The sequence below is a fragment of the Eublepharis macularius genome, chromosome 9 (assembly GCF_028583425.1).
Source record: "Eublepharis macularius isolate TG4126 chromosome 9, MPM_Emac_v1.0, whole genome shotgun sequence".
In the NCBI taxonomy this organism is placed as follows: Eukaryota; Metazoa; Chordata; class Lepidosauria; order Squamata; family Eublepharidae; genus Eublepharis; species Eublepharis macularius.
Window position 1 is genome coordinate 37,568,050 of NC_072798.1, and position 13,881 is coordinate 37,581,930.

General features: G+C 43.4%; 2 protein-coding genes across 5 annotated transcripts in view; one reads left to right on the forward strand and one right to left on the reverse strand.

Annotated features, from left to right (window-relative positions):
* The window catches only part of FAM227A (family with sequence similarity 227 member A), a 41,726-nt gene extending 36,098 nt beyond the window's left edge, over positions 1-5,628 (reverse strand). The window contains exons 1-3 of one of the 4 annotated variants that reach the window (XM_054988390.1): positions 5,292-5,628; positions 2,881-3,014; positions 804-889 (exon numbers count right to left, since the gene is read on the reverse strand). In XM_054988390.1, the coding sequence (XP_054844365.1) occupies positions 804-889; positions 2,881-3,007 (213 nt within the window). In that variant the 5' untranslated portion in view covers positions 3,008-3,014; positions 5,292-5,628. The remainder of the gene's footprint in view (positions 1-803; positions 890-2,880; positions 3,015-5,291) is intronic. The other 3 variants (XM_054988391.1, XM_054988392.1, XM_054988393.1) reach the window with 3 other exon arrangements.
* A 187-nt stretch (positions 5,629-5,815) lies between these two features.
* Positions 5,816-12,613, forward strand: CBY1 (chibby family member 1, beta catenin antagonist). Its single transcript, XM_054988857.1, has 5 exons — positions 5,816-6,096; positions 8,016-8,125; positions 10,137-10,242; positions 10,638-10,753; positions 11,472-12,613. Exons 2-5 carry the CDS (start codon positions 8,048-8,050, stop codon positions 11,550-11,552), a joined length of 381 nt encoding a protein of 126 aa, XP_054844832.1. The 5' UTR covers positions 5,816-6,096; positions 8,016-8,047; the 3' UTR covers positions 11,553-12,613.
* Positions 12,614-13,881: the final 1,268 nt, after the last annotated feature.

The window sequence follows — 13,881 nt, forward strand, 5'->3', positions numbered from 1 at the left end:
ACATGCTAAAATCTTTCCCATAGAAATCAACGAAACACAAGAGCTTAAATTTTATGGGATCACGCCCTTTGCTTCCAGTTCTTGTAAACTTTTTGTTTGCTTATTGCTTCTGAGGGACTTTAAGAAACATATAATATTTGATTTATATACCGCCCTTCAGGGCAACTTAACACCCACTCAGAGCATTTTACAAATTATGTTATTATTACCCCCACAACAAAACACCCTGTGAGGTGGGTGGGGCTGAGAGAGCTCCTAGAAGCTGTGACTGACCCAGTCGCCCAGCTGGCTTCAAGTGGAGGAGTGGGGAATCAAACCTGGTTCTCCAGATTAGAGTCCCAGCACTCTTAACCACACCACCAAACTGGCTCTCTTAAGTTTCAATAATTTCTCTTCACCAGGCCTACATACCTGTAATTTGTTTAGCCTGCTCTTACCCCTTTTTTTTTTAACAATTACAAACATAGCCAAACTATCAGTCTCCTGAACATTTGCCATCTTGTTCTGTCTTTCTTGCACTGTGAACACTACTGGCTGCAATCTGAACAGCTTGTAACATTTGAAACTAGTTCAGTGATCAGTAAGATCATCACACGAGGTCTTTACCTCTTGTTCTATGGACAACTCAATAAAGAATGATGTAGGATATGACCTTCACTAAAAAGAAAAGAATTCAAGCTTATTTTCATCCTGTTAGCAAAAAGGCTAAGTAGGAAGCTTTGCCAAATGATCTGGAGTTGAAAGCCAGCATCATAAAAACTTCGGTGATTCTTGCATAAAGTGATGAAGATCTCTTTACTTACCATGTCACTACTGTCAAATTTTTGCAGTCCCGTTTTGAAATCTGTAATTTTTTGGTTGACTTTCTGCATGGTTCCAATGACATACCCTCCAAATCTCTGTTAAGGAATCTTCTGGAAGGCTGAGAGCAGTTTGAGAGGATTTCTTTTGAAAGCCAGTGTGGTTTAGTGGTTAACATGTCAGTTTGGTTAGATGTAGGTTCAACTCCTTTTTCTGTCATGAAACTCACTGGACAGTCTTGAGCCAGTCACACACACTCAGCCTGCCCTACAACCTCACAGGGCTGCTGTATGGATAGCATGGGAAATGTCATGCATGCAACTCTGTTTCTTGAAGGAATAGAGAGATAAACACATGCTAAAACAGATCAAAAGTCTTAGAGGTCTAAGAATTTCTTGCTGCCATTTTCAGATCCCATTGCCTTCCCTTGCATGTATTATCTTCTTTATGTAATGCTCATTTGTTACTTATAGTTATTGTAGAAATCATTACTTAGCTTGGCTAGAAAGCCAGTCTTTAGTAACACTCTGGCAAGGTGTGAGGCAGGCAACAGGAAAAAAACCCTGCAGCACTTTGTAAAGACACTCCTTTACAATGAATTTTAAAAGGGCACAAGTTTATCACCGTTTGGGTTCGCCTTGTTGTTTTGGACGACTTCCTTGTACTCACACACTGCCACCATTTATTTATACATGGCTTATGCCAAAATATAGTGGCAGCTTCCATATGGAAGTTTTCCTCCGAATTTGCATCCAAACTAGAACAGGTTGTTTCGGAACATCCACGTGACATCATCTCCTAATTGTCCACTTTCTCTTTACTGTGATCTTTACCCAACTGGTTTTGGTTCCATCTTTTTTCAAAATATCATAGTAAAAGCATGCTTGTATTCCCTGTAGATGAGAAGGTGTGCATTTTTGCAGGTGCCCCCACATCACCCCCATTTTCATTGCCTCAGCCCCTCTGTCGATAGCTGCCATTTCCCTGAAAAATTTGAGCTTTTTGAAAAAAAAATCAGTTGACATATCACTGTTGCATTATAATGATCTATTTTTCACCTTTGAATCCTAGCTTTCATTAAGAAAAAACAGCCTCCCCCCCGCCCCGCCTATTTGTTGTGTAGTAGAGATTTGCTTTTCCGTTCATATCTCCACAACACAAGGGGCTAAAGCAGGGATTCCCAACTTTTTTGAGCCACGGGCCTCTTTAGAATGATAACACAGGGTGGTGGACACAAGTACAAAATGGCTCCTGCAGGAGGTGGTTCCACACACAAAGAGGAAGCCCAAGTGCATGGGAGAAGAGAAGTAATTTAAAAAATATGTTGGGAAAGAGAGAATAAAATCAACACTGTGGTGGCAGCCCCTACTGTGACCACCTTATTTTAATTTACACAGCCAATCAGATCTCTAGCGGCCAATCCAAAGCCATGCAGGGCAAAAGCCCCATATGGCCCCACCAACTTTCTAAAAATGTTTGGTGGCCACCAGGAAAAATGGTAGATGCTGTGGCACCCATGGACACCATGCTGGGGGGCCCTGGACTAGAGGCTTATTATTTTCAAAAATTGAAAGCTGAGAATTCAGTGAGCTAGCAGATAGGTTGTTATAAAGATTATAACGCTATGGCAATCCATCAACTGCTGATTTTTTTAAAGCCTTCTTGGGGTGGGGGGAGAATAGTGGCCAGAGGTCACTATAAAAGGTCTTGCTTTATAGGTGTGTTTAGCCAGCTGGGGAAAATTTTACAGCCAGATTTGATTCAAAGGCTGTTGGCTGCCTACTACCGATTTATAGCTTGTCCTAAATGAAAGTTCAGGAAAAGAAACAATACTTCTTTATTTTTATCTGCACAACAATCTACAGGTTACTATTATTCTTATTTTCCATGAATGAGCATCTGAGAGACTGGGAAGACAAGGCTTAAACAAGATCTTCCCAAAATTATTGTGCTCTCTTTTTAAATAGGAGGGTGCCATAGGCACCAAATAAATGTTTAGATAATCAAAGAACCTTCATATGAAATCAAAAGTAAAACTAAAAAATGTATTAATTTATATATAATGTGACCAAAGGATACTTCGTGGTTTGTCATCTAATTTAGAGTATGTGGTGTCAGTGCCATTTTTCTTTTCTTGAGTTGCTGGTGACAATACCAAGAATCCCTTTAAAGGGCTCACAAAGGAATCAGTAGGTATAAATTCCATCTTTCCGCTGCATAGGAGGAGGGAAAACATAAACAACATATTTTTATTATTTCTGTACAAACTTGCCCACTGTGTTGCTCTCAGAGCATGATTCTGCAAGCTTTCAACTTCCCCAGGACATGATGTTCAGAAAATACTAGGATTGCCCAGAGGGCTGACGTTGGTTCCTAGTTCCAAGTTCTTTCTTTACACTTCCTAGTTCCTAATTTGCAAATTATAAATTATTTAAATGCTCTGCTCTCCAAAGTAAGCTTTGCACCCTCACATTAGACCTATGCAGTTTCCTAGTCCTAAACCCAGTTTCTGAGCTAACTGCTTCAAAGTGTGGTGTCCCAGGACAAATTCAGAAACTGTGGGGGAAGCTGTATCTCAAAATAATATCTGGACCACCTTGCATTACGCCCCCCCCACACACTCCAGAGACTATCTCCTACAAGAGGACATGACCTGGTGCCCAGTACATACACTGGTTCTGGCACCAAGAGCTTCTATGTGAGTTGCCTCCAAGAAGCTTATACCCAGAATAAGCTTTGGGCCACTTAACATTAAATACAAGAGGTTTTGCAGACTTTGGGAAAAAGTGGACATGGTGCTGAGAGATCAAAATATTGCTCTCCCTGTGTCATGTCTACTGGGGTCAGTATGGTGTGGCGGACTAGGATCTGGGAGACCCAGATTTGATTCCTTGCTCTCCTATAGAAGTTTTCTGGGTGACCTTGGGCCAGTCACAAACTCTTAACCTAACCTACCTCTCAGGATTTGTTGTGAGGAAAAAATAGAGAAGAGTGTGAGCTGCTTGGGTCCTCATTGCGGAGAAAGCCAGGGGTATAAATGAAGTAAAATAAAAATAAATAATTAGATTACATTGTACTAGGTGCAAAAGAAACAAGTTATATCCTTCTAAGCCCATTCACTTCAATGGATTTACAAGGGCGTAATTTTGCTTAGGATGGCAGTGTAAGTACACCTGGAAGAAATCTAAAGTACTGGAAATACTTATATATTACCTTTATGCTTCTCTGCTGCTCAGTGGAATGACACAGAATTTAAAAAGTAAACTGTTTCAGGAAGTTGCCCTTAGTTGTGAAGCACTATTTACTTTCTTGGGTCCTAAATCAAAAAGAGTCCAGTAGCACCTTTAAGACTAACCAATTTTATTTTAGCATAAGCTTTCGAGAATCAAGTTCTCTTCTTCAGATGCCTGATATCAGGCATCTGAAGAAGAGAACTTGATTCTCGAAAGCTTATGCTAAAATAAAATTGGTTAGTCTTAAAGGTGCTACTGGACTCTTTTTGATTTTGCTACCACAGACTAACACGGCTAACTTCTCTGCATCTTTCTTGGGTCCTGTTACTTTGCTTTGTTTCATTTAAACTACAGGAAAGGATACACGTAGGGAAAGACACTTTCAATGTATGCTTTTGAATTTTGATTATTTTAAAATATCACATAGCATTTGGGGTTTCCAATCCTATGCACACTTTTTTTCAATTCCTGCTAAGCACAATGGAACTTGAGAGTAAAAATGCATTGATCAAATTGGGCAACAAGTTTCATAGAACTCAAGAGGGGAACTAGATGAGATTTGGGATTTCCCGAGCAGATTAACTCTTTCCCTCTCCTGTTAACAACAGACTCAAGGCTTTGGAGGGTCTCTTTTATTTCGCTTGTACTGGCAGCATTGCTTTAATGTTCATTACGCATATCTGGAAAATGCAGGGAGAAGGTGACAGCACCATCCTAGGCATGTCTACTCAAGCAGAAGTCCCACTATGTTCAATGGCACTTATTCCCCCCCCCCCCGCCCCTAAGCAGACACAAGATTGCAACCTTATACAGGTGCAATAAACAAAAAATGAACAAATCTTTTCCTATTCCTGTTTGTCTTTGGGGGCCTATCCACCATCTACATATCAAAAGCTACCTCATCAATTTTTTTTCACAGAAGTGAGTCTAAGGGGAATAGCGGGGATGTGTGTCTGTGGCATATACACAGATAGCAAATTATTAATAAAGAAAAGCAATTGCTGAGTACGGGTTGCCAGCTCCAAGTTGGGAAATTCCTAGAGATTTTTTTGGGGGGGAGGGGGGAGCCTGGAGAGGGTGGGCATGGGGAAAGGAGGGACCTCAACGGGGCATAATGCCAAACAATCCACCCGCCAAATCTGCCATTTCTTCCACAGTTGTAATTCCGGGAGATCTCCAGCAGGAGGTTGGCAACACTATGTTGAAGTGTTATATCGACATTTGCGTGGCCTGATCCTCCTGTGCACGTTTACTCACAAGGAAGTGGGCGTTTCGATGGCAATCTTAAAAGAGCAATGGGCGAGCAGGGAGAAAGGGAAGCCTTCCTTTCTTCCCAGCAATGAGTGTGCGTCAGCAGCCGCCCCCAGACACGGTCCGCCTGCGAAGCGCCGCTCGCCCCTCGAACGCCTCACGCCAGCCCTAGGCCTCTGTCGCCCTCGCCCGGAACGTCAACCGAGTTCTTCTCACTTCGGAAACAGGCGTCCTGCTCAGATCCATGGCAACCGCGCGGCGCGAACCATGTCACGTTGGCGCCTCTCGAAAAAGACACCGGCCTCTCGGCTACCATTTGGAAATCGGCACGAAGGGAGGAGTTTGCTCACGTCCTCCAGTAACCGGGGAAAGGGATTATTAACGTAAGGGAAAAGCTGGCCCCAAACTTCAAACGCCCCCCCCCATGAATGGTATGGTCCGGACTGAGGCGGTCTTTCTCGCTCTGCCCTTCACGGTCGTTTGGGACGCGACCACTCTGGGACAAAAAGCGGGGAGTGTGCTTTTTGATACTCCGTGATCACAGCTTAAATTTCTGCTAGGCAAGATCATTGGGCTCGCTTTCGGCTGTTCGATAAGGCGGCTGTGAAGTTGCCCGTTCCGCATAAAAGTTATGTGCCAGCTCCTTCCCCTCCTCTCTGCCTGGTGGTACAATCCTTCGTTCCTTTGCTGGAGGCGGGGCGGATTGTTGCTCCCGTTACCCGCGCGTCCCTTGCCCACCCGCAGCCGCTAAGTGTGGAATAAGTTGGGTACGTGTGCGCCTGCGCAGATTGGCATGAAAAGCCGTTGAAAGGTGGGTGTCGAAGTGGTTTTGTGCCAACGGTGGAGTGACGGGTTTGTAGGGACGTTTTGGTGGATCCCTTCTGGCGTTGTTAATTTTTCACCTTGGGTAGCCGAAGAACACGTTCTGTATAATGTTGGACCGAATGCAGCTCTCCTTTCGAAGAGCTGGTTGGGATGAGAACCCAGAGCTTCCAGGATGTGGCCAGAATGGCCAATTTTCTTTGTAAGGCATCCTGCGTTTTTACCAGGGGTCGCGATGGGCGCACATTTTAAACAGCTTCTCCTGTAGCAGAGATTTGAAGAGCTAAACTTGTTGAGCTTCCAGCGTTGCCAGTTCCAGGTTGGGAAATTCCTGGAGGTTGGGGGGTGAAGCCTGGCGAGAGAGGGGGTTGAGGAGGGGAGAGACATCAGCGAGGTATAATGCTATAGAGTCCACCCTCCAGAGCTCTCGAAAGCTTATGCTGCAGTAAAGTTGGTTAGTCTTAAAGGTGCTACTGGACTATTTATCATTTTGCTACTACAAACTAACAGGGCTAACTCCTCTGGATCTATTTTCTCCAGGGGAACTGATCTTCGTAGCCTGGAGATCAGTTGTCATTCTGGGAGATCTCCAGTCACCATTTGGAGGTTGGCAAGCCTAGCATGAAGCCAGTTCACATGCGTTGTAGCTAGTTAACTGTAGCTAAGGTGTGGTCTGCATGCAGCAGGGATAGGTGATAGACTCCTGAGATAGTTGAGCGGGAACTATTAAGCTTTAAAAATGTTGATTTCCCCACCTGTATCAGAAACAGTACAGCCAATTATACCTCCTCAGTGCTTTGGCACCTCATTCTAGTGCATGTTTTTGCCCAGCCTAAGTTAGGCAACTGTAGGGGGGAGCATCTCCTGTAAGAGGATGCAAGAATGATGTCAGAAGAGAAGGCTATAGTTTAAGAGGATATCGAAAAGCTGGAAAAAGTGTGACCTAAAGGATCGCAGAGTTGGTAAGCCTGCCATATGAAGCAAGGCTACTTCACACACTGAGAAGCTGAACTGTGGAACTCATTGCCTCAAGGTACTAGCTTAGATGGATTTAATAGGAGCTTGGACAGATTGATGGAAGATAGGACTTAGGATAGCTGTCAGATGCTGGGAAGCAGCCATCAGGCAAAGGCTGTCATTTGTGGGCCTAGTTGGAGGTCTTTTTAGCGGCATCTGAGTGGCCACTGTTGGAAAAAGGGTGCTGGGCTTGATAGGCCACTGGCCTGATCCAGCAGGGCTGTGCTTGCATTCATAACTTACATCCTATCATCTGCCCGCTCTGCCATGGTGACCTTGCTGTGCTGGGTGACCTTGGGCCAGTCACACATTCTCTTCCTAACCTACCTCACAGGGTGTTGTGAAGATTAAATGGCTAGTAGAATGATAATAAACTACATTGGGTCCCCATTGGGGTGAAAGTTGGGGTATAAATGAACTAAATAAAACATGTCCATTAAAGTCAGTGGACTTGGAAGGTGTAACTATGCTTAGGATTGTACTATATATTACACAAAAAGCAGCTAAAACTGCTCCTTGCTCTGCTACTTTTCACTATGACAGAAGACCTCATTTTGGAACTAAATACAGCATCTGTTTATTCTATTTTTGTGGCCCTTTCTATTCTTTACAGTGAGCTGTTGACCATTAACCCAATGGAGGTAAGGGATAAGGCAAAATAAAGCCTTTAATAATTGTGTTTTGATGACAAATTACGTAAAATGTAAACGGGGAATGGTCACTGAGAATGTTTTTATCTGTATTCCAGTCTAGGTGTGCTAGAAACTCCTTTTTGACAGTCTGATTTCCCACAGTTTTTAAGGAGGCCAGGCAGACTGTGCATTGTTCAGCTTTCTGATGCCCCTGTTGTCATTCTTGCTCTTTGTTTCCTTTCCTGTTTCTGCATATCAGCAACCAGAGCCAGGCTCTTGGGCTGAGGAACCATGCCGCTCTTTGGGAACACCTTCAGTCCCAAGAAAACCCCACCCAGGAAATCAGCTTCACTTTCCAACCTGCACTCGGTAAGTTCTGGGATCTAGAGCAGAAGTGGGCAGGCTTCAGCTATGTGGGGACAGAGTTCTGCTTTGTTATTTTAACTAGCACCTCAAGTCCCCCAGGCACAAAAGGCAACTCAGAGGAGCAAAACCTATCAGAATTATTTGCCTGAGCCAGTCCATCACCTCTTTATACTAACCCACGGCTACTGCAGGTCAGGAATTCTAAAAGTGTGCCAGATGAGCTACGATGATATCTGGAGGCAGGCAGGCAATCACCATTTTACACATGAGAAACACTGAGGCTAGAAAAGGGGTGATTAAGTCAGCTACCCCTCTTTGTAGAGGAAAAAAAAGATGTTGTTTCAAGTCTCCACTTCCATATCTACACTGAATGGAAAGCCTGAGCCATAGTCCTCAGAACAGTTAATTATGCTTAATGTTTTGGGGCTTCTGAATAGCAATTAAAAAAACAAAAAACCCTTCCTATATCTTTGTCTCAGCATTCGTGCCAGTGTCCTTAGCCTGGGCAGGAAAATTTCCTGCACAAATTAAGACCAGCTCATGGGTGTCTCACTGTGTTCTGTTTATCTCCTATTTGGAATTGCCTAATTCCCTTCCTCATTGCAATCCCATCCTGCATGGTTTTTTATTCACAAAAGTCCCCCAACCCTGGCGTTGCCTTTTCACGGATGAAAAGGGGCCCTCCTCCTCCTTGTGCCTATGGGAAGGAGGGCAGGATTGAGTCTATTGTTCTGAGTAGTGTTCAGAACAGCTAAGCTGCAGTTGGTAAGTTACAGGACACTTCAAGGGAAAGCAATGCAAGCAAGTAGCAGAATTGCCCTTCTGGAAGGTACTGAGCCTTTTTGCCAGTTACCTGTTGTGCCCTTAACAGACCCTGTAAGAACTGCAAGCACCTCCTTAGGAAGACCTGCTGGTGTGTCTCTTCCAATAGAGAGTATCTCCAGTCAGGATGCACATGCGCTCACATTCATTTCACAGTTCTTGGGGGCTTGTACAAATCCTGATCTAGAGTTACGGTGTTGCAAAATGCTGGGAACATTAGTCTGATGGGGAACTGCAGGGTACTGCATGGTATAGGATACTTTTTTATCTTTTTAAAGCATTTTGCAAGGTTTAAGTGCTTGGCAAATAATCATGATGATCTAGGAAGTGAGAGGTACAGTTTGTCTGTAGGTAAATTAAATCAGCGGAGCAAATAGGGTTGACCTTTTGGGGTTTTTTTTGCTCTAGAAATATAGAGTCTTATGTGCAAGATTTGAGTTCAGTAGCACCTTAAAGACCAACAAAATTTTCAGGGTTTTTGAGAGTCAAAGCTCCCTTCATCAGACTCTCAAGAGCTTACACCATGGGAAATCTCATTGGTCTTTAAGATGCTACAGGACTCAAAACTTGCTCTTCTACTGCAGACCAACATGGCTACCTATCTGAAAAGGTTCTCATGTGTATCTAATAGCCATAGGTGCCCCCTCACTCCTATGAAAATAAGAATCTGTGAGAAGTATAGGTTTTTTACAAACCAAGTTTGCATAAAGGTATGAAAGTGTAAAAAAATATGAGGGGGGGGCATAAAAACACAAATAAAAGCAAACTCCTGGTTTGGATGTGTGAAAAATGTGGCGGTAATAGGAAAGGAAAAACCAATGAACATCTAGGAGGAGACGACACTGGTTAGGTGGGCAAGGAGGTAGGAAGGAAGGAGAAACTGGGTGATTGTGTGGGTGAATGAGCTATTGTGGAGAAGGAAGACTAGGCAGGCAGGAGGAAGTGTGAGTGACCTGGAGAAGACCTGTGTAGGTGAGAAAGGGAGAAAGTCTGGGTGGCAGGATAAAGGGGAGAGAATTGGAGTCGGGACAGGAGGAGCAGGGCCACTGGAGGTCTTCCCTCCCTCACAAGTCATTGTCTAACCTCACTCTTCTTATTAACATTTGTACAGAACATTAAAATGTGAAGGGGAGAATCAGGGTGGATGAAAATGAAATTCTTTTAAAATGTTGAATCAGCTTTCTCCCGACAGCTGGATAGAGTCACTCGTGAGATTGAGCTGGGCCTAGACTATGGCACTCCAGCTATGACCCTTGCTGGACAGAGCCTGAAGTTTGAGAATGGCCAGTGGATTACAGGTGAGGAAGAGCACCGCAGAAGGCCTCGTCAGGGTAGCACCCAGAGCCTCAGAGGACAGCCTGTTGTGACAGCAGCCCCTGGGCACCCTGTGGGTGTTGGTGCTGCTTTGGGGGAACCTGAGCTACCTTTTTCTCTGCTCGGTCTCCTTCCTGGCACTGCTACTGGCTCTTGCTCTCTAGTCTGTTGTTACCAGAGGAGGCATTTATAAGTTGCTTGACATGTGTTGGGATGTTTACACCTTGGCAGTATTGTCACTTCCTGCCAGGCTCAGTATACCTGTGGCCAAGCCAGACAACTGCTGAGCCTTTGGAAGGCTGTAGGGAATGTGGCTTCTGCCATACAATCCACTGCAGTGTAGGGCAGTGCTCAATTCCATCCCCTTTCTCACTTGTAGAATCATTTGGGAGCAGTGGAGACCGCAGAGAGACCCAGCGACTGCGCAAACGGAACCAGCAGCTGGAGGAAGAAAACAATCTTTTGCGGCTCAAAGTGGATCTTTTGTTGGATATGGTGAGAATGGGGCGATTTGCCCCATCTAAAAAGTCTGTATTCATGCGTCTTCCTAATGCAGAATTGGGAAACTGAAAGTATGAAATGGAGGCTATCACATACCTCAACAGGGAATTCATGTTGTAGCAGGAATTTGCATTCCAATGTCTGTCAAAACTTTAATCTGTACTTTCTGGGTTTTTGGAAATTCTGAGTCTTAAATAAAACAGTAATCCCACTCTCCTCTTTTCCCTAACCTTCAGCTTTCCACAAAGCTAGCTGATACAGTTTTGTACTATAGTATCGGGTTTTTTGGGTGGTGGTGGTGATTTGTTCCACTGCTGGATTATACAATTGATGAATGAGCCATTCTTGTGTACCTGATCAGATGCTTGCTCAAGGGAGGCCTTTCAAACTACGCTCCTGGGATTCCTTTATGAGAAGCAGGATAATGGCAAAGAAACAACTAACCAGAAAAGTGCTTGTCCACCATTGTCCATCTTCCTTTGCAATGTATGGGCTGCCAGGTCCTTCTTTAAATGAGAACATTAAGTCCCATATAGTTGCAATAGGCAGAATTCCTTGGCAGACACTCCTAACATGGAATATGGGTATGAAATCCACATCTTCAGAGAGTTACGCTAAAGCTTCCTTTTATGTGCTGTCAGCCTACCAGCTCTAGTACACCATGAGGAAACAACGATTTGTTCTTATTGCCATTGCTTTCTTTCATTTGCAGCTCTCTGAAACAACTGCAGAATCCCACCTCATGGAGAAGGAACTAGAAGAATTGAAAAATTACAGCAGGAGGAGGAAGTGAATAGGAAATGAGGATCTCCACATGACGGGAGGAAGGAAAGAGCATGAGGATCTGGTTTAAGAAAGTCTGCTTCCCAGAACTGATGAAGTCACAACTGCTTTGGAAAGCTGTTGTATTCTGGTCTTGCATCTTGTTGGGTCCCTATAGGACATATAAGCAAGGTCCAAGTGTGAAATGTTAATATAAAGCTCTCAAGTGCAGTCCGACAGCAGATTTATGGTGCATCTTAGGCACAGTTGCATCTTTCCAAGTCCACTGAAGTCAGTGGGCTTAGAGAGGTGTAACTGTGCTTAGGATGGTACAGTTACTCTGTGCCCCATTCTTTGTGACACTTCTTCCTTAAGTGCACTTAATATTCCTGTGCAGCACACATTTGTTCTGGCCAATAAAGTACCTTGCAGATAATATGCATCTTCTTTGCCCCGTACCCTGGGGTAGACACTAAAAGTTTTGTGGTTTGGATATGTGGGGGATGGGATGCATGCTGCAAACAGTTTGCAGTCATCCTGAATATGGGCTGGACTCTAAAGCTGACTGACAAAGTGCGGGGGTTGTGGCGGAGAAGAGCAAGGTCATATTATCAGTCCTAAACCATGCTGTATTGTCTAATGTGCAATTTCAGTTACATACACGGTATGGATTTACATCCCGTGTATGTAACTGAAATTGCACATTAATGAGAAACAGTTAATGGGACTCAGGTTGCCTCTTGAGTTGCAGATACACACTCCTGGTTCTTCTCTTGGCAAAAACATCTTCAGCTAATTCTTCTTTCAGGAAAGAAACCACCAATTGTAGGGCATAATGGTGAGGTGCATTGCTCTGTAAATGTGTGTTCTTTATTTTGAAAGTATTAAAGTGATTCTGTCCCTGTTTTATCACTTTTTTCTGTTGCATTTTTTTAAACCGGTATCATCGCCAAGTTAAAGAATAGAGTAAACTTCATGAACAATTGTGTATGCTTTGTACTTTGATAAGTCTTTATCTTCAGAAACAGGACAGTGACCCTAAATGTTTCAGAACTGATGTCTTTCATAATAAAGCTTCGTGCATTTTCTGAAGTACGGTTTTCTCTATGAATACATGTTTCTGGTAACTGGGTTGCATGACTCTTTCCCACCCCCTTAGTAAAGCTCATAATTAAGAAGAAAAAAAGTAAAGACAGACTGAGGTGGAGGGGCGTAACGGCAGTGAGATGCAACTTGCAAATGCTCACATGACATGACACCTTCAGGTCAACTCAGCATAAGGTTGGAAATGTTCTGAGAAGATTGAAAGTGCAAATTATGAAGCATTCCACTACTTGAACATGCAGCTGAACTTGAATTGTGTAGCACGCCGTCTATAATTTGACTGTACGAGCTTCATTCAACAACTAGTAAAGTGCCACAGTCATTTTCTTGCCTTGGTGGCATGCTTTGCGTTTAGACGGGCATCTGCAGTACCAGGATTGCAACACTCAGTTATGCTGTAAGGCTGTGGCTGAATGATGGCGAGCACTTGCTTTACATGCAGAAGATCCCTGATTGAATCCGAGGGATCCCCAGTTAAAAAATGCTACTGCTATGGAAGGGATCTTTGTGCAGCTAAGGCTGCACTGATATCATCTCGTGCCACTGGAAAGTTCCATTACATAATTTTTGTAGACATGCAAGTTCTTCCTCCTCAAACTGCCCAGAGAAAGTGAGATTTACAATGTGTGTATATGAGACTAACAGACCAAAATTAGGTGATTTTTTTCCTTCTAAATATTGAAAGCCTAGTGTCTCCCACTGTATGTCCAGCTGGTTTACCCTTTAGCAAAAAACAAGAAGCAAACTTACTGTGACAACTGGATGTGTGATAGTGTCATTGCGTTTGACACATGATCAGTAAAGAATCTCATTCACAAATGCAACTAGTGCTCAGAGTACAATTTAATTTGATAGTCCACAGGTCATAAAAAGATAGGGTCAACCACTTCTGTCAAGTCATTTTTGCAATTGAAAATACATCTTGTGCATTTTCATCATAATCTTGCAAGCTTGCCCCCCTGTATCATCAAACACTTTTGACATAAATTGGTGTTCTTTTTAAATAAAACAAGTCCAGTGGTACCTTAAAGACTAGCAAAATTTATTTTAATACGACTTTTGTGAGTCACAGCTCAATCCAATCTCAATTTTCACTTAAACTTTTCACATTGGTATCTGAATCTTTGATCTTATCACCCATTATCTGTAACTACAAATTCTGTTTGACGTACAGAGAGGTTGCATTTTTTATGAGAGGACTTACACTGTTCTGCCTCTTTTTGTACATAATGAATCTATACATGAAGGACTCGTGG